At 39.2% G+C, this 21,819-nt stretch overlaps 1 protein-coding gene and 1 non-coding gene across 2 annotated transcripts; both read right to left on the bottom strand.

Annotated features, from left to right (window-relative positions):
• Positions 1-11,658: 11,658 nt before the first annotated feature.
• Positions 11,659-11,765, bottom strand: LOC118489788. Its single transcript, XR_004887802.1, has one exon. It is a non-coding gene; the product is annotated as a small nucleolar RNA R71 (small nucleolar RNA).
• A 7,251-nt stretch (positions 11,766-19,016) lies between these two features.
• On the bottom strand, positions 19,017-20,641 carry LOC110895296. The gene is made up of 3 exons (XM_022142585.1): positions 20,488-20,641; positions 19,275-20,406; positions 19,017-19,065 (listed from the first exon to the last, which is right to left on the bottom strand). Exons 1-3 carry the CDS (start codon positions 20,639-20,641, stop codon positions 19,017-19,019), a joined length of 1,335 nt encoding a protein of 444 aa, XP_021998277.1.
• Between the last annotated feature and the right edge of the window lie 1,178 nt (positions 20,642-21,819).

The raw sequence follows: 21,819 nt of genomic DNA, 5'->3' as shown, positions 1-21,819 counted from the left end.
TAAAGCAAGCGAATCATATGCGCAACAAACAGAGCATATGTAACGTGTGGATTTACCAAAAAATAAAATAGATCGATATTCGCTACTATGAAAGAAATTCTCATGGTGTGATGACCATTAGGGAAAGTAGAAATATGAAAGTCAACCCATTATAGGCAGAAGTCAGAATTGCAACGAAAAGGAATATAAAAACTTTATCTGGAATTTCGTGTGATAACTGTTGTTTAAGTGACATTACCAGGAAATGTTGAATAAAATAAAATAGGGAATTCGCAAAGATATATGACTCCTTTTGTAGTGATAATAATTATGACTCTGATGAGACTGTGCACCGATAATTGTGAAATCTTGTTACAACGTATCTCAGCGAGATTTATGTCGGTTGTAGGATCATATGGCAAAGTGCTTCTTTCTGATTAGTAGTTTTTCTACTGACGGAATTAGCATTGGTGTCATCGTGCCTAATTTATATTTTTCAAAGGTCTTGCCTTGGAAGTCGTGTGTGACATGTTTTAACGTCTGTGGACGTATAATTTAAGTTTCATGTGTTTTCTTGTGTACTAGCACAACTTTACGTGCTTCTTTACTTGCGTTAATGGTTTATGGTAATGCTTTGGGAATTCTTTATATTTTTGATGATATCCCAACTTTAAAGGGTTCTCATTGTACGAGTTACGAGGTAAATGATCAAACAAAATAATGTTTGATATTGGAAAGAAATTCCTGATAAAGAAATCTAGACATAGTTGCTTGTGCTTTATCTCAAAGTGTCAATCCTTATGGTTTTTGGATTTCCTTATAGATATACCTATCTATATAATCACATATTTCACATGCTGAAATAAACATACCATTTATCAGGTCAATGTATTTAACAGATTCATATTTCCAAAAACAAATCAGATATCAAATCATGATATTATTTAGGGAAATCTTGTCACTTGTTTGACATACTATGTACCCCGTCTTATCCGGTTCGCGTCGGAGAGGTAATCTCAGTATATCCGGACAAACTGGAGAGTCTGCTACTCTATACCCAGTTTTGCTAGAGAAAATTTTCTATTTCCCATAAATAGTATCTTTTCAAAATTTTTTAAAAGTGCCTCTTTTATTAGGACTTTTATCCAGAATCAAGGAAATTTATATTTCCAGAACATATCTTTATTCTAGATCAAGTAATACCAATAATGAATAAATAGCAATTAAGTGCTATTACCTGCTAATCGTTATTCTTATGGCATACCAATATCCATTACATTATATTTATATAAGTAATTTATCTTGGATTTTATATTAAGGCAAAATTCTTAAGTTCAAGTCTAAATATCATCCTGAGTGCTATAATATTAAGTTCCTAACTCTCTGTTTAAACTTAGGTATTATTACAACACCTAATTGCTTAAATAAGTGGCTTAGCTTATACTAAGGCATCTTTTCTTATGTTCAAGTCTAAATGCTATCAGATGTGCTACCAGTTAATAGCAATCTCCTAACTCTTTTCTTTAAGCTTAAGTATTATTATCACAACACTTATAGGCTTAAAGTAGTGGCTTAGCTCTGATACCACCTTAACTGTCACGTCCCCCGACCCCATCCTGGACGGAATCGGGAGCCGCGAGTAGTCCAATGGTACCGGTGAGTTATTTTGAAAAATATTGCAACGGAAATTTTATCAGGACCGTGAGTTAGGAAAAATATCAGATTTTAGAAACATCGAATTTTATTTAAATAGATGGAATAAATTCCATTGTTACAAAGGTAGCTTTTAATAAAAACAATATTTCTTAATTTGATTTAATGAATAAAATAAGCCACTTCTAGAAGTCTTTTAGTGTCGGATCCAATCCTTACTCCAATCTACTGTAATTACCTGAAACACGTTTTAAAAAGGTTTTGTCAGCGGGAAATACTGAGTGAATCATTCTATTTATTTAAAATGACTCGTTTATTATAATTTATAGTATTAAGAGTTTTTACTTATGTTTCTGATATCTACCAACTACCCACAGTATTTGTCACTCGACCGGATCTGTGACTATGGTCATATCACCATTGGCTGCCCCAATGAATGACGTATATCACTTTATTTTAGGTTCGCCCACCTAAAGTGATTAAAACAGTAGTAATGTGCACAATACCCCACATACTGGCTGTAATTTGCTGATTACATAAACTTAATCACTGTAATTATAATTCTGAAAATAATTTGGAGTATTGTAAAACAGTTGATAAAAAGAGAATGACTCACATTATAATCATGCAGATTCATATGGCCAAAGTTTAGTCTACTGATAAGCCTTGATATATTGCAGATTTATACAGGCAGAGCTTAGCCTATTGATTTAGCCTTGTAACCTAGTGCACACGAATTAGGTAGGTAACTTAATACAACAATTACGATAACTCACGAGATCAAATTCTCACAACGAACGACAAAGTGCGATACTTAAACATCCATCGATTTAACGACGAACGACAAAGTATAACCCTAATGTGGGTGGCACTTAAACATCCATTGGATATATTGATCGGTTGGAAAATGAATCGTAATAGCGATCGAGTTAATACCATGTATCGTAGCAGCACCCCCTCTACTAATTAGTGATTTTGTGACTGTTTCGACTATGTGCAGATTGAATTTGATCGTCGTAATAAAACCAGAAATCAAGTGCCACTGCCCTCTATTTATACTCGAATTTGATCTGGCTTACGGACCGTAAGCCTTATACCTTACGGTCCGTAAGGGACACGAAAGGGTTATAGGCTGGCCACGTGTGTTTCTAGCCCAGCTGAGTCGATGGAACGATTAAATTTGATTTTGCCAGCGAATTATATGGATAACCGTCAAGTAGGGAATACCCCCCTTGAGTTTTAGGGGCCCTGATCCTGATTCTGATTGTTATGAAAATTTTAGAGTTTGTGCAGAACTACTTGCGTGTCTCAACTAGGATTTCCTATTGGGTAAATAAAATAATAGATATGACTTTTTATGAGAGTTGTTTTACAAAATATAATAATAAATAATAGTTTTGGGTAAATAACAAAAAGAAAATAAAACGGTGAGAAAAGAGAATGGACCCGCTTTATAACTTTAGGGTTTAATTAGAAAATCTCCTGGTATAAATTTTGGGTATAACTTTTAGGCTATTAAAAATATATATTGCACTCGTGTTAAGTATAGTACCCCTAAATCAACCTTGTCCCGAAGTCCCGAGATAGAATCCCAACAACTTAGTCGGGCAGAGCCCTGAGGCTCAGATCAATCGGAAAGAGTAGCGGTAATCGGGAGTTGCAATACTTAAAACAAGACAGGGTTTTATTATTATTATTATGGGTTAATAAAAGAAAGAAAGAAAAATGAATTTAGAGAAGGAGATGGGAAGGCTGGCGAAATCTAGAGTAGAAGAAGAAAAGAATGAACAAATGTTATAATGAAAGGCAACTCCTATTTATAGTAACTTTCATATGTCCACAACCTTCCACGTATACCTTAATTATTTTTTTATGTTTTGAGTTGTCCCTAATATGCATACACACGGGACACGTTCACCATGTAGAATTCTAAAATTTAAATACTATTTTAATATTTTATTTTGATTCTTTGCTATTATCTCGATATACACCCATATATTTCTAACAAAATTTCAAATGTTAAGTCTAATATTATTTTATTATTTTATTCTTTTAATTAATTTACCTGCTTTACTTGTTTGGCGTTTATAACTTCTAAGATATGACGTTTTATAAAATAATAAATATGTCATTAGAACGAGAATATTTTTGTCTATATTTTGAACCAAGTTTTATTAAAAATAGAGTAGGTTCAAATACAATGTATTTTTATAGTTTAATTATTAAACGGTTCCTGGGTCCGACTAGGTATTTCATATTTCTAATATTTAACTTACCCGTAAGCTACCTGTCTAATAATATAAGTTTTTATATACTTTTATTTTTATTAGACAGGTCACCTATATCCAAGCCAATTTAATTAGTATAATATTTCAACCAACTATATAAAATAGTGTTTAAAACTATTTGGGTTGAATATTTACAATAAACTAGTTACTAGTGGTTAATAAATTTAACCAAACCTATAATTCTTATATAAAAATAGGAATGTTACACTACTACATAAGGTTTATCAAAGACTTCTCAAAGATTGCGCAGCCGCTTACACTACTGACACAGAAAGGTGTTACTTATCGTTGGGGTAATACACAGGAAACAACTTTTCAGCACTTAAAGGATAGACTCTGCAGCGCACCTATTCTTTCATTGCCAGAGGACACAAATGATTTTGTGGTCTATTGCGACGCATCCATTCAGGGTCTTGGATGTGTGCTGATGCAACGTGAAAGGGTCATATCCTACGCATCGCGCCAACTTAAGATTCACGAAAGGAATTACACTACACACGATCTGGAGCTGGGAGCTGTTGTTTTCGCGCTTAAGATATGGAGACATTACCTGTACGGTACCAAGTGCACCATCTACACCGATCACAGGAGTCTCGAGCATATCTTCAAGCAGAAGGAATTGAATATGCGTCAACGTCGATGGGTCGAGCTTTTGAACGATTACGAATGTGCCATCAAGTACCATCCAGGCAAAGCCATTGTTGTGGCCGACGTGCTCAGTCGAAAAGATACTGCACCTAGACGCGTGCGAGCGTTACAACTTACCATTCCGTCTAGTCTTCCTGCACAGATACGAGATGCTCAGGTAGAAGCATTGAAACCAGAGAACGTCAGGGCTGAAGCCCTACGCGGCTCAAGGCAATGGTTAGAACAAAAGGAAGACGATGCTTATTACGTAACAAGACGCATCTGGGTCCCACTCTATGGCAATTTACGAGAACTTGTGATGAATGAAGCACATAAGTCTCGCTACTCAGTACATCCTGGTTCGGACAGGATGTACCACGATCTCAGAACTACGTATTGGTGGCCTAGCATGAAAGCCCACATAGCAACTTACGTTAGCCAGTGTTTGACTTGTGCGAGAGTCAAGACGGAATGCCAGAAACCATCAGGCCTACTTCAACAACCAAAGATACCACAATGGAAATGGGAGGAAATTTCCATGGATTTCGTTACTGCTTGCCAAGATCCCAATGTGGAAATGATACTATTTGGGTGATCGTGGATCGACTCACAAAGTCTGCACACTTCTTGGCTATTAAGGAAACAGACAAGTCTCTACCTTAGCGGACATTTACTTAAAGGAAGTGGTTTCTAGGCACGGGGTGCCAACCTCCATTATTTCCGATCGTGATGCACATTTTACTTCAGAACTGTGGCAAGCAATGCATAAATCTTTTGACTCTCGGTTAGACATGAGCACAGCTTATCACCCTGAGACGGATGGGCAGTCTGAGCGCACTATTCAAACTCTAGAAGACATGCTTCGGGCATGTGTTATCGATTTCGGTGACGGCTGGGAAAAACATCTCCCGTTAGTGGAGTTCTAGTACAACAACAGTTACCACACCGGCATTCAAGCCGCTCCATTTGAGGCATTATACGGGCGTAAATGCCGATCACCTCTTTGTTGGGCAGAGGTGGGTGATAGTCAGATCACGGGTCCAGAACTTGTAGTTGAAGCTACAGAAAGGATTGCTCAGATACGACAACGAATGGCGGTAGCTCGTGACCGTCAGAAAAGCTACGATGATAAGCGCAGGAAACCACTCGAGTTCCAGGTTGGGGATCGAGTGCTATTCAAAGTCTCACCTTGGAAAGGTGTAGTTCGTTTTGCAAACGAGGCAAGCTCAATCCACGATATGTCGGACCGTTTGAATTCATCGAGAAAATAGGCAAAGTGGCCTACAAACAGGACCTACCAGCAGAACTTGGTGGAGTTCACAACGTATTTCACGTGTCAAATCTGAAGAAGTGTCTGTCAGATGAGACCCTCATAGTTCCTTTGAAGGAGCTCACTATCGACGATCAGTTACGATTCGTCGAGGAACCAATTGAAATCACGGACCGGGATGTTAAGGTCCTCAAGCACACCAGAATACCTCTTGTTCGGGTTCGTTGGAACTCCCGTCGTGGCCCAGAGTTCACCTGGGAACAAGAAGACCAAATGAAACTCAAGTATCCCCAGTTGTTCGGAAACAATGTAACTCCTACTGAGGCTGAAGCTACTACAGAATTTCGGGATGAAATTCCAATTCAACGAGGGGATGATGTGACACCCCAGGAAAACCGGTAAACTACATAACACAACTAGCTTCCTCAGTAACCGCATGCTAAATTTCAGGACGAAATTTCTTTCAAGTGGGGGATAATGTGACAACTCGAGTTTCCAAGATTCTATCTCCGCATTAATTGCACGTTAACTGTTTAGTTGTTTAATTGTTTGACCTGTAACTGTACACTGGATTATAAGTTGAGATAGTTGTTTGATATATTATGTTTTTAAATATAAGTAAGGTGTTTGGTTGCATGAACATGAACTTATAAACTTTTTAAGATTTGAACAACCCGATGAAACAGAGTGTTTCGCCATCAACCTACACGACGAAACGGATTGTGTTTCGCCATAAATCAATTCGACGAAACAGAGTGTTTCGTCATCCTTAACTCGACGAAACGGGCGTTTCGCCGGCCCATTGATTCGCCGAGGCCCAGTAAAGGCCCAATACGTAACGACGGGTATTTTATCGAAACAACTGTTCCATTTGTCACACTTTAGCAATCAGAAAACCCTAGAGCTCCCTTTCTCTGTTGACGGCGATCTTGTGTCCCCGAAGGCCCCGAATCGATCAAGCTATTATTCCGTTCATCGTGGTTAGTGTTTAACCCTTGCGTTATTGTTTGATGTATATCATAGTTAATTGTTTGCTTGAAATCATTAGGAATCCATGCTAAATAATGGTTATGTTCATGTTTGGTTGATGAATTGACTATAATAGGATCTATTGTCGGTTACAGTTTCGTGTGTCGGATTGGATTGTTTGTTGATGATCCAGTAAATAGATTAGAGTTGATGTTTATGACTTCAATTGTCTATGCCATTGTTCATGAACGGTATGAGTATGTTGTTGAATGATGAATTTGTGATGTGATATTTTTATGTTAGATTGTTTAGGTTAACACATGACTCAGTCACGACTGGTATCGATAATTACTGTATGATTATTGATTGTTGATAATGATCGATGATTAGGGTACCTGTGTAACTGTTAGCGACGTAACTGTTTGGAAGAATCGCCTGTCATGACGAAACGGGTATGACGAAATGGGCAAACACGGTGAAACATATGTGTTTCGCCGAGGGTAATTACGACGAAACAAGGGTGTTTCGTTGAAGGGGATTCACGGTGAAACAGGGGTGTTTCGCCGAATGGGTAATCGGCACAATAAACTTAGTTATTTCTGTTAAGAGTTAACTGGATTAATTAACCGCTGTTAAATGATAAGCATGACTTGTATGAGTTTGAATACGTGCTTCGTGTTATTCGGTGATCATTGATTCAATATCCATTGTGATTGTACTTATACGTGAACTTCGTGAATATAAACTGATTATATACACGTGCGTACTTTAGGATTTGACTGATTATTTGTGAGCACATACTTTAACATACCGAGCAAACCAAGGTGAGTTCACACTCTTTCCAAGGCATGGGATTCCCAAGGGTTGGGAATGGGTAAATGAACCAAACGGTAATTACAACCATCCTCCGTGGTTAGGATGCCAAGGATACACACTGGACCAAACCTCTATCATGAAGTCCCTCATTATATCGACTTATTCACCGAGGCCTATGGCGAGCGGGTCATTAGTTAATAGCGCTATTAGGTTTAACAAACCTCACACCGTGTCGTTCGAACGGGCGTGTACTAGTGGACTATGGGCAAAGGGTCAATGCTGATAGACATTGACTTAGGGCACCTCTTACTTTTTGTAGCAGTCGATACACTCGGTCTAGTAACACATGGGAAGCCCCCACTAATCTTCGCACACATGTCTGGGAGACCGCGATACGAATTAATATGATACATGGTTTACAAAACGAACATTTGATTTACGAAACGAATACTATAACTAAACAACCAACTGTGAACTCGCTCAACTTTGTTGTTGACTCGTTGTTATATGCCTTGCAGGTCGTTAGGTACTCATGGAGCTTGCACACGGAGGAGCGATCGTTGTGGGACATGGCAGTGTGTGCCATGCTAAAAACAATACTTTATTTTATACTTAATACTTACATTGGGTTTTACAATTATGCTTCCGCTGAACACTTAACTATGTTTTGATTTGAAACACCTTTCATATTGTGTGGTTGAATTTTACTTATTACTTGTTATGTTCAATATGATTGGTGGCTGGATCCTGGTCAATCACGCCTCCAGGCGGTGATACTCCGCGTGTGGATTTTGGGGGTGTGACAGGCTAGGGTTTTAATCGATAATCTGTAACTGTTACATTGAACTGTGATCTTTTCTGCATTATTGATTTATGAATGAAAGTTAGTCTGACCTTCTGAAGTCACAAAGTCCGCGTTTAATAAAGGAATAAGGAGTCCGAATTTGCATGTGCCCGAGTTTATGTATTGCAAGTATGTATCCGAGTTTATGAATGATTAAGTATAATGGTCCGAGTATACATGAATACAAGTTTCTTAGTTTAATGCCGACACATGCTAGCCTGAGTTTATGGGTTGTAAGGAGAGTCCGATTTTAGGTATCTCATAATCTTCCGAGTTTATAAATTGTAATGCATGTCCGGGTTTATTTACAAAAGTGAGTGTCCGAATTTTTAAATAGTTCTAAGTTTAACTAAGGATGTGGAATTCGGGTTTGATTGATATGTGTGAGTCTGAAATTAAAAGGTTAGGGTGAGTCCGGATTTGTAAAGTGTACGTAGGTGTCCAAGTTTATCTATGTATACTCCTTCGAGTATACACCTCTGAGTTTAACAAGTGGGTATACCCGCCCGATTTTATTATGTTGTAAGTGCGTCCATGTTTATATGTTGTAAGTGTATACTTGATGTGCACAAAATGCAACATATAAATTACATCAATTGTGGCATAAAACTATCCCTTTTTAGTACTAATGTTGGAAAAAGTGTGTTTTTGTCTTCCTTTTTTATTTTCAGGATTAAATGAGCTCAAATGAACAAAGAAGCAAAAAGGCACCTAAATCTAACACAAATACAAGAAAAGGAACAAACGTGGCATGGCTGACCCCCCGACAGCATCTTCCCAAGCAAAACAAAGGGAACAGAAGGCTCAACATGCCCCGTGCTCAGTGAGCACAGGGGCGTGCCCAAGTGTCAGCAGAAAAGCCAGTTGTAGAAGATTCTATCGCCCACCACAGTGCCGTGCTCAGCGGACACGGGGCCGTGGTCAACTATAAGATTCGCATAATCCAGGCAAATCTTGATAGTACAGATATGCTTCTACACACGGGGTCGTGCTCAGCGGACACGGGGGCGTGGTCAACTAATGCAGACAAACTGCAATTAATGAAGAAAGAGAGGAGGATGGACACTGGGTCGTGCCCGAGCTTCTGTTCAGCCTATAAATAGGAGTGCTTGGATAACTTGCAACTCATCCCTTGGCACACCACCTCTCTCACACTTCACCAACCACCCACCACCATCACAACACCATCATCCACCACCACCACCATCATCCATTGTCCATTGTCCATCATAGAGTGTGTGAGTCGTCTCGGGATCCAAGATTGATCGTAAGAGTTCTTGATAATCAAAGGCCATGTTTTCCTAAGTCTCTTACATCACTTGGTGAAGACAAGTGTCTAGTGTAGTACTTTTTTATTTTTGATCTTTTCGCACTTTTTATTTGGTTATATTAATGAATTTAATAACTAGTTTCTTATGTTGAAGGTGATTCATCCTTACCGTTTGTCCGTGGTGTCTTGACATTATTTTACTGTCTATATAAAATAAAATATTTTCACCATTCATATCTCCACGGTCTATATGGAGGTATGTTGGCTACCTGGTCGGGGGTTAAGGGAACGGTTTGGTAAGAGTCTTGCCATTGTTCAGTGTATAGATCCTGCAAAGGACCTGGGTCAAATTTAGTAGGACCTCCTTCAATACCCACCGGTATTGGATGGCGGGGGTCCAAACTCTATGATCCCCTCATAAGTTAAACTACTATTAAAACTTTAACCCGGCTACTTAGGACTGTATCCCTGCTGACTCAGACTACTTAGCCGAGGGTAACATCACCTTCAAAAGCGGGGCCTACCACATAATGCATTAATAACTTAATTAATTATCTTTCAATAATCCGACCCTTTAGGATTGTATCATTGGTGACTCAAACTACTGGGTTGAGGGTAACGTCACCTTCAAAAGAGGTGCCTACTACAATAACTAAGATAATCTCTTAAAATGTGCAAAAGTGCAGAAATAATCAAAGATTACACTATACACGAGTCGGAGCCAAGTGATTCATCTTGGCTATCTGTTTTTACTTTTATTTTATTTTTTAGCATTTTAGTTAGTTTTTATTTTTCTAGTTTAAAACCTTTTTCTAAATTTTTTATTTGATTAGACGTTGAGGATAAACCGGTACTAAAAGCTCTTGTGTCCTTGGACGACCTCGGTATCTTGCCAACACTATACTACGCTCACGATGGGTGCACTTGCCCATATGTGTGTTTGGTGTTAGTAAAATATCGTGTTTTATAAATTTAAAACTTCACGAACGTGTAAAAAGGGCTTAAAATATACTTAATTCCATATACACACTAACCCGCATCAAGTTTTTGGCGTCGCTGCCGGGGACACAAGGATTTTAAGAAAGTTAGGAATCAACGGCCTAATCGTTTTTTTTTCTAAATTTTTCTTTTCTTTTTAGGATTTTCGTAGTTTTTCAGTTTCTGCAGAGCTCAGCACGGGTCATTCCTGGTCGGACACGGGTCGTGTCCAGCATTGTCGCTGGCAGTTTTTATTTACCGAGTTACAGACAGTTGAGCACGGAGCCGTGTCGGTGCAACACGGGGCCGTGTCCAACTCCCCAGTAACAGGGATCCGGAAAACAATCATTGTATCTCCGACCACGGGCCGTGTTCAGCTGAGCATGGGGCCGTGGTGAACCTTCTGACCAACATTCTTTTCTGTTTTTATTGCAGGAATAGGAACCCAGGCACCACGACTTTCTACGTAGTGTATGAGCTCCAGTTCTAGTAGAGACATAAAAGAACCTCTTGAAGAACCCGAACGCTTTCTCAGAAAATGACTTAATGCTAAAAACCAAGAGAAAGCTTCGGGAGACCCACTTCCGATGGCGGACCAACGTACCCTCATGGATTTTCTACGCCCCACTGTAGGTAATCTCGGTGCCGCTATCAATGCACCGAATGTCGAAGCCAACAACTTCGAACTTCAGCCACATTTGATACAAATGCTTCAAAACTCCGCAACCTTCCATGGGATTGCGGACGAGGATCCTCATCTACATATCACTAATTTCTTAGAAATATGTGATACCTTTCGGATCAATGGGGCGTCAAACGACGCCATCCGCCTTTGTATGTTTGATTTTCACTAAAAGACCGAGCTAAGGCTTGGCTTAATACCCTCCCAGTTGGCTCGGTATACACCTGGGATGAACTAGCCCAAAAGTTTCAATATAAGTATTTCCCTCCTGCTAAAACGGCTAAATTAATGACTGAAATTAATACATATTCACAAGAGGATGGGGAATCCTTATATGAAACTTGGGAAAGGTTCAAGGAGCTACTAAGAAAGTGTCCTCATCACGATCTTGCGGTATGGCAACAAGTATCCACTTTCTACCATGGGTTGTTGTCACACACAAGACAAACACTTGATTCTAGCTCCGGGGGACTTTTATGTAATCGTCGCCCAAATGAAATATATAATCAAATTGAGGAAATTGCTAAAACAAATTTTCAATGGCACACTCCCCGAGGCAATAAATCTATTGCCCCGGGCGCCCATAAGGTTGATGAAAGCACTTCTTTGTAAGCCCAAATCGAGGCCCTTTCTTCAAAAATCAAAAAGTAAGAAATGACAAAAACGGTCTCGGTAATGGCTTGTAAAGGGTGTGGTGGGCCACATGAAAACTGGAGTTGTATGAAAGAATTAGATGATCAAATGGAAACGGTAAACTACATTGATAATAGACCTAGGCCGTCGGGTCCTCCAACGGGTACCTACAACCAAGGATGGCGTAACCACCCTAACCTTGGTTGGAGAGATCCCGACAATAGTAGTAACCAACAAAACCAACGAACTAACTTTCAACAACCACAAACTTTTTCTCAACAACAATGTGGATGAGAAAGGCTTGAAGATACTGTATCTCGCCTCATCTCCGACACCGAAAAGAAAAACTCGGATCGATTTCAACAATTGGAATCGAATTTTAGAAATCAACAAGCTAGCATTCAAAACATTGAAAAACAATTAAATCAATTAGCTCAAAATTTCTCCGAGAGACCCCAAGGCGCGTTACCAAGTAATACCGAAATCAACCCAAAGGCGCACGTACATCTCATAACATTGAGAAACCGTACCGTGGGTCCTGAAGATGCTCCACTTCCACCAACTGAAGGAAGCCAATCTAAACAACCAACTCCACCCGCGCCCCAACAAGAGAAGGTTTCTCCACCAATTCAAGAACCGGCTAAGACTCCTCCGGTTCCATACCCCGGTCGGTTAATTCGTCAAATAACCGATAGCAATTCACAAAGTTCGAAAGTTTACTAAAACAATTGCATGTTAATATTCCATTTATCGAGGTCCTAACTCAAATGCCTAAATATTCAAAATTTATGAGGGACTTCCTCACTCATAAAAGGAAATTGAATCATTGCAATTAGTTAACTTAGGCGAAGAATGCTCCGCCTTACTACTCAATAAACTTCCGCAAAAGAAGCTTGAACCCGGAAGGTTCACAATTCCTTGCTCGATTGGGAAATCTCCCATTCGTAATGCACTAGCAGGTCTCGGGGCAAGCATCAACCTAATGCCCTCATCAATGTTCAATCGACTCAGCTTAGGAAAAACAAGTCCTACAAAAATAAGTAAACAACTCGCCGATAGATCCGTCAGATATCCACAAGGTGTCGCTGAAAATCTATTGGTCAAAGTCGGTGAATTTGTCTTCCCGGCCGACTTTGTCATACTAGATATGGAGGAAGATACTGAAGTACCACTTATCCTAGGGAGGCCATTCCTAGCTACAGCCCAAGAAGTGGTAGAGATGAATGATGGAACACTAACATTGAGGTTTGGGGATGAGGAAGTAAAGTTTGGAGACGGAAAAAGAGTAGAAGACGAAGACCCGGTCAACTACATGGAGGTCATTGACTCAAGTTTGGATGATGCTCTCCGACGGTGTAGCATGGGATGTAAAACATCCCACTTGGGTAACATATGACCAGGCTTTGGGTGTAGCCAAGGACCCTTATAAACGTGGCGCACCACGGAGGCATTCCGCGGAACTATCCTTAGTTTAGTTTAGATTAATTTTTATGTTTCTAGTTTAATTTTAATTTTCAGGAATAAAACACAATCGGGATGGTGAAGGATAACAAGGGAAACTTGCACCAGCGACCCATGCTCGAAAACAGAGCCATCCGACAAATTTTTCTTCGTTACAGCAAGTTCAGCACGGTCCGTGCCCGCCCAACACGGCCCCGTGCTGCACAATCTGCAGAAAATGCCCAGTTCAGGTAAACTGGACACGGGGCGTGCTCACTGAACACGCCCCCGTGTCCAGGCTTCTGTTTCTTTCTACAAACTTTTATCACTGGCACTTGAACACGGGGCCGTGCCCGGACAACACGGGGCAGTGTCCAAGCGACCAGTAACATAAAATTTTACTTTTTCATACCTTTTTACACATTCAATCAATCTAAAAACTTATTTTTGGGACACATTGAGGACAATGTGTAGTTTAAGTGTGGGGGGATGTTAAAACCTTGAATCTTGCAAGTCCTAATTAACAAGCCTTACACAAAACTCTATTGGAACCGCTAATCACCCCAAATTTTTTCAAAAATTGTCTTAATTTTTTTACTTGTCTAAGTTTAAGTTGGGAATTTCAAAAATCTAAAAAGGTTATATTTTTACAAATTTACAAGTGATAGCGTCGTGATAAAAAGAACCAACATAAGAAAATTATGAAACGACATGACAAACTTAGTTAAAATTTGATTATATATACTTGATCACATAAAAACCCATTCCCACAAAAGTGAGTTTTGAGCCTTTATTGAGCATACAAATATATATCTTTAAACTAAATGCTCATTTTTCGTTTCTTGTGTGAATAGCCGCATGGTTCTTACGACTCTAGAACTTGCCATAAAGATACATTCCTGGTCCTTACCAACTTAAACCCGAGTAAGTAAATGATGGAGGCATTAGGACTAACCCTTTTTATTTCTACACCATTATTTTTCTTTTTTTTACCACCTACCCAAAATCCCCCTAGTTAACCCCTTTGAGCCTAAACCTTTTCATTTCATAACCCAAACCAAACACCCTTTACCCACCTAAACCCTTTTTCATTTTAAACCCTTTATTTTAGTAACAAAGCTCGGTTTTAGTATGACTTGATTGAATAAAAATGAATTGATGAAGTCAAAGAAATAAACAAACAAGTTTATCAAAAATAACTTTGTTTGAAGGAAATACTTCATCAAAATAAAAAAGTTATGAGAAATATCAAGTCTTATGAAAACCGACGCTTTTTACGCTTTTCGCCCTTTTACTAACTACTAACCCAACCACCCACCTTTAACCCAAGCCTAACCCTTCACCCAAAAGTCCTCTTGATATTGGCAAAGGTATATAGTTAAAAAGGAGGAGGATTGATTGCTTGACAAATCTATGGTAGGAGTAAGTTCCATGCCGCTCTCGAGTGATTCACTAAAAATACACCTTCGGCCTAGTGTTGAGTAATTCCCCCGTGAGATATGTGAACTTGTATATAAATGAAATTTTAAAAAGGCATGTTATGCCCTACTAAGTAATTTATCTTATGAAACGTTTTTAATAAATCATGACGAATAGAATTGTAAATAAAGAAAAATAAAACATAATAAAGAATCTTGGAAATCTCGGCACTCTATGACAAGCCCAAAAACCTTCTCTTCTACCCATTCCATTTGGGAGTGTAAAGCCACATTATAAAGAGTTTTGCTTGAGGACAAGCAAAGATTCAAGTGTGGGGATATTTGATGTGCACAAAATGCAACATATAAATTACATCAATTGTGGCATAAAACTAACCCTTTTTAATACTAATGTTGGAAAAAGTGTGTTTTTGTCTTCCTTTTGTATTTTCAGAATTAAATGAGCTTAAATGAACAAAAGAAGCAAAAAGGCACCTAAATCTAACACAAATACAAGAAAAGGAACAAATGTGTCATGCCCGACCCCCCGACAGCATCTTCCCAAGCAAAACAAAGGGAACAAAAGGCTGAACACGCCCCATGCTCAGTGAGCACGGGGGCGTGCCCATGTGTCAGCAGAAAAGACAAAGTTGTAGAAGCTTCCATCGCCCACCACGGGGTCGTGCTCAGCGGACACGGGGGCGTGGTCAACTAATGCAGACAAACTACAATTAATGAAGAAAGAGGGGAGGATGGACACGGGGCCATCCTCGAGCTTCTGTTCAGCCTATAAATAGGAGTGCTTGGATCACTTGCAACTTATCCCTTGTCACACCACCTCTCTCACACTTCACCCACCACCCACCACCATCACAACACCATCATCCACCACCATCATCCATTGTCCATCATAGAGTGTGTGAGTCGTCTCGGGATCCAAGATTGATCGTAAGAGTTCTTGACTATCAAAGGCCATGTTTGCCTAAGTCTCTTACATCACTTTGTGAAGATAAGTGTCTAGTGTAATACTTTTTATTTTTAATCTATTCGCACTTTTTATTTGGTTATATATTAATGACTTTAATAACTAGTTTCTTATGTTGAAGGTGATTCTTCCTTATCGTTTGTCCGTGGTGTCTTGGCATTATTTTACTGTCTATATAAAATAAAAGATTTTCACCATTCATATCTCCACGGTCTATATGGAGGTATGTTGGCTACTTGGTCGGGGGTTAAGGAAACGATTTGGTAAGAATCTTGCCATTGTTCAGTATATAGATCCTGCAAAGGACCTGGGTCAAATTTAGTAGGACCTCCTTCAACACCCACCGGTATTGGATGGCTGGGGTCCAAACTCTTTGATCCCCTCATAAGTTAAACTACTATTAAAACTTTAATCCAGCTACTTAGGACTGTATCGCTACTGACTCAGACAACTTAGCCGAGGGTAACGTCACCTTCAAAAGAGGGGCCTACCAGATTATGCATTAATAACTTAATTAATTATCTTTCAATAATCCGACCCTTTAGGATTGTATCCTTGCTGACTCAAACTACTGGGTTGAGGGTAACGTCACCTTCAAAAGGGGGGCCTACTACAATAACTAAGATAATTTCTTAAAATGTGCAAAAGTGCGGAAATAATCAAAGGTTACACTATACACGAGTCGGAGCCAAGTGATTCATCTTGTCTATCTGTTTTTACTTTTATTTTATTTTTCAGCATTTTAGTTAGTTTTTATTTTTCTAGTTTAAAACCTTTTTCTAAATTTTTGATTTGATTAGACGTTGAGGATAAACCGGTACTAAAAGGTCTTGTGTCCTTGGACAACCTCGGTATCTTACCAACACTATACTACGCTCACGATGGGTGCACTTGCCCATATGTGTGTTTGGTGTTAGTAAAATATCGTGTTTTATAAATTTAAAACTTGACTAACGTGTAAAAAGGTCTTAAAATATACTTAATTCCATATACACACCAACCCGCATCAATACTCGTCCGAGTTTGTGTTTTTATATATACTCGTCCAAGTTTACGTATACTCCTCCGAGTTTATATACTTAAATGGATCCATGTTACTTAATGTAGTCCCAGTTTATGTTTATGAAGGGTTTTTCCGAATTTAAGTATGTGTATAGGGTTTTCCGAATTTAAGTATATCTATGGTGGGTTTCCGAATTGAATTGTATACGTAGGTGCCTGGCCTGAATTTATATATACCTTTAATCCAATTACTACTAATTAGCTAGCGATAACTGGGTATCGAACACAGGGAGTTTATGGAGTGTGCGTTATCTAAATGTATGTCCAAATTGACTAAAGTAAACTATATTGCAAAAGTATATTCAGAGATTTAGTTGTTTGGTTTTGAAACCAAAAATTAACTAATTTAATTACAAAGAAGGATTTGGTTTGTAAACAGAATAAGAGAATAGTGATCATCTCGAGGTTCAGGTTTGAAGTGACAACCAATGTTTATGTTCAATTGGAAAGAACTACATAGATATAGCTCATGCAAGATCAATTGTCTGTGATGAAAGGGAACTCAGTACTCGGATTCCTAGAAGGCGAGGTTGTTACCCGATGATCAATTAACATATATCTAACCCCTAATCCCTCCCATGATATCTTGATTGCCAACGGCACCAATAACGTATGGTTTAGAATTATAAGCAAACAAACATTAACAATTTACAAACTATCAATTAAGCACCATAATAAACTAAACAACACATGCAAAGCCTATTATTCTAGAAATTCAAGAACAAAAACATAATTGTCACAAGAAAACTTACATTCGAGATGATCCCTAACGAAATTAGCCACTCATATCTTGGGAAATCATCATCATACACATATCCATGTTCATATGAATCAAAAATACCAAAAAAATTGTTTAGAAATGTTCAAAACCAAGCTAGAAGACCCAAAAGCGCCTCTAGACTACTGTGTAACCGAATGAGAATGATGGGACTTGAAAGGACATCATAGAACCGAATTAAAAGGTGGGAGTTACACATTTACGAAGGTCACTGTCGTAACCTACGGCACCCGCCGTAGGCTACAACGGTCATCAAAGTGATACAGTGGGTCGAAACTGGGCTACGGTGGTCAAAAATTGCCAGTCGGCGCCATAAGCTACGGCCCTTGCCGTAGCCTACGGTAGGCTACAATAGGAAATTTTGTTTTCAGCATAACTTTTTCGTTTCAACACCGTTTCCTTCACCGTTTTCACCTACGTTCTTGTAATTTCGTCTCTATCATGTTATCTTCTTAATTCTTCAATTCCAAAATTTTATTTTTTTCATTTATTCTCTGTCTTTCAATCTCCAATCTAGTCGCGTCTATTCGAAGCTTTATTTCCACACTTTTAAGCCCCAAATGTACCTGAAACACAAGCAACCGTAGTTATCTAATTCAAGATAACTACATGGATAAATGCAGGATTAATCATACTAATACAAAATGCTAACACTGCTAGACCGGGTTGAATACAGGTGAATTTTTGAGGAACTAGGCATGGGTTAACAAACGATTGGCTTAAAGCTCAAAATGGCTACTAAATGTCCAAACCCCTACCCCTCTCGCTACCATGCTCATATATATAACTTATGAGGTCTAACCTCCCAAATCCCACACTCGCACCCACCAAGAAGAGGCTACCTAATTGCCCTTATCTTTTTCACGTGCATATCAAGCTACGGCCTCAAACCGCATTTAAGAACAAGTTCTAATGCACCCCACCCATTGCCACTCTCATCAAAGAAAATATTTCTAACAATTCAAATAAGTGGCTCAAACTCTCACCAAGAAAAAAGGGGTACACGGGGTTGCCGGTGTGTTATGCGGTTTGAATACTCTAAGTTTTCAAATTTAGATCATTTTTCGCTTGATTATAAAATTTTTCAAAAATTTCCCCCATCCCCACACTTATGATACATTGACCCCAATGTATGGCTTTGAAGGGAAAGATCGCTCGAAACACACAAAACTTTTTTTTTTATTTTTTTAAACAAAAGCAAAAAAAAACTAACTACCAATATTTTAAAGCTAAAGAACATAACAAGACTAAGGAAAGAGTACATTGACCTGGTGAAGTTTGACACAATAGATGTTGTAGATAATCCGACTTTCTATCACCACCTTTAAACAAATATTCGCACATCACCCCCACACTTGAATGTCGCCATGGCCCTGAAACATAGAAGATAAAAATAGCAAAATCAATATAAAATCCCGGGTTGCCTCCCGAGCAGCGCTAAGTTTTGAGTCTTCAGCCAGACCGTGCCACCCCCATTTATGGTGGCTCAAAGAATCGGTTCCTATCACCTCCCTCACTCTAGCATGTCATTGGTTGAAATGCATCCATCAAATGTCCATTCGGTGGATAGTCAGCTACATACCTGCTCGAACCCTTATACTTCTTTTCACACCCCGGTGGTTTGTTTGTTTTTATTTTTTGATGAACACTTCTCATATGGTCACAAGGCTCTCTACTCTTCTCTTCAATAGATTCATAACTAATCTCCCTAGTATAAACATCGAAGTACAACTTACAGTTCTTTTCAGTCATAGTAATAACACCGTCTCTATAGTTGATTTGAGCATTTGTTGTATAAAGAAACGGTCGACCTAAAATTACCCTTTGTTGTGATGCCAATTTGGTAGAGGCATAATCTAGGACCAAAAAATCCACCAAATAGTTGAATTCCCCCAGCCGAATTATGACATTCCTAACCACTCCTCGCGGACACCTCCAACTCTCATCCACCAAGCTCACCATGGTATCTATATCTTCAAGCGGACCAAAATCATACATGCCATATAGATCACCTGGTAGCACACTCATGCCCGCCCCGTAGTCCAATAATGCATGAGGGATTTTTAATTTTCCAACACGGACAGGCACGATTGGTGCTCCATGTTCTTTATCATTCTCAGCATCGGCGTCCTTCCCTATACCTATATTTATTTGACACGAAGAGGTTAGAAAATTTTCATTAAATTCGGTACTAGGAACGGTGCTTACCACATTGATATTAACGCTCTTTATGTTCTTGGGATTTGTCACCGTGTCACTCGGTAGCTGGCCTTTTGCTTTCTTCAATATTGCCACTTCACTCACAAGTTGACCCATTTGAGTGGTCAACGATTGAATAGCTTTGTCACGGATTTCATCTTTTTGCATACGAACCTCATCAAGCTGATTTCTTCGTTGCATCTCCATTTGCATCACTTTCAACATCTCCATGACCTCATTTCCACCCGAGGAACCTTGACCCAAAAACCCACTTTGTTCATTACCCGGTTGTTGGAATTGCCTTTGGAAACCTTGATTATTAAATTGTTGGAAAGGAGCATAATTTCCTTGGTTTCCTTGAAAGTTCGAGTTAAGTTGATTTGACGGGTTCCCATATCTAAAATTTGGGTGATTTCGTAACCCGGGGTGGTATGTGTTCGAGTTCATATTATAATTTCTACCACCCCCACCTTGACCTTCGATAGCATTCACTTCTTCATAATGCCCTTCACCTCCTTAGCAATTTTCGGCTGCATGACCCAACTCATTACAAAGCGCACAAACATCATAAATTTAATTCGAAGTTTAAATATTACCATCATATACCGCATTCACTTGAGTTCCGGTAATGGCCAGTCGTGCTCTCCTTGATGATTGAGCTTTCCTTTTTGATGTGACCGCCATTTGTTCCAATAATTGCCAATCATCTTGCTCATAATTAGTAGCAAAGGTACCATTGGTGATAGACATCTAATCACGAGCATCCTCGGAACATAAACCCTCATGAAAAGCATTTGATAATTCCCAAAGCTCAATGCCATGGTGAGGACAATTTTTAATCATCATATTAAACCTCTCGAACGCCTCGTGAAACATTTCCCCCGACTGTTGTTGGAAGCTTCTTAGACTACGTCGTGCATCACTAGTCTTCTGAGCAGTGAAGAATTCTTCCAAAAACCTTTGTTGCATTTCGGCCCAGGTGTAAATCGAAGCTGATGGCAAAGTGTAAAACCATCCTCTTCGCCTTATCTTCTAGCGAAAATTGAAATAGCACCAATTTAACATCGTCGGATGAAAATCCTTGACCACCAATAGTGTTACAAATAGAATCGTATGCCTCCAAATGAAAGTAGGGTTCTTCTGTTGCTAACCCCTTGTACTTAGGTAATCTTTGAAGCGCATTGGTCCTAACCTCAAACGTTTTTCCATCCGGGTGATGAGGAATCACTACCGGAGAAGGGTTATTAGTGATAACAGGTCGGAAATGAGCTTCAATTCCCCGTACAACTTCATGGTGATGTCTTCTTGGTACACCCAAAGGCACTCTTGGACATGGTGGACCCATTGGTCTTTGAACTTGTGGCCTTGGAGGTCCAAATTGTTGTAGAGGTGGTTGAAACCTTGGCCCCACATGTTGTTGCTGTTGAACTTGCCTCTGAATCGGTGGACCTTATGGTGGAAATTGTTGAGGTATGATTTACTAAACCATTTGTTGGTGAGGAATTCTACCAACACCTTACATCCCTTGATTTTGGCCTTGAAAATAAGTGTACTCTCCTTGCTCTCCGTCTCCTCCATACATATACCCTTCATATTCATATCCCCCAAATTCTTCATCATACCCATCATCAAACCCATCTTGTCTTGCACCCAAAGTTTGTAAAAACTGTGGTTGTTGGTATTGTGTTCTCGGTTGCAAAGGTGGTTGAAATGGAGTGGAGTGGGTGATAGATGGACCGGTTTGGAATAAATTGGGTGGTGGTATTTGTTGTGATGATGAGGGTTGACCGGATGTTGGGAAAGCTGGAACAGCGGATGATGTAGGATGATAGCTAAAAGAGTATTCGGGTTGAGTGTTTTCAGGTAATATGGTGTTGGTAGGTTTAGTTTCGGCTGTGGATGTAGGAATGGTAGTATATGGTGAAGGC

Source organism: Helianthus annuus, chromosome 2, assembly GCF_002127325.2.
Source record: "Helianthus annuus cultivar XRQ/B chromosome 2, HanXRQr2.0-SUNRISE, whole genome shotgun sequence".
NCBI classification, from domain to species: domain Eukaryota; kingdom Viridiplantae; phylum Streptophyta; class Magnoliopsida; order Asterales; family Asteraceae; genus Helianthus; species Helianthus annuus.
The sequence above is the reverse complement of the archived record's forward strand: the minus strand, read 5'-3'. Positions and strand labels throughout refer to the sequence as shown.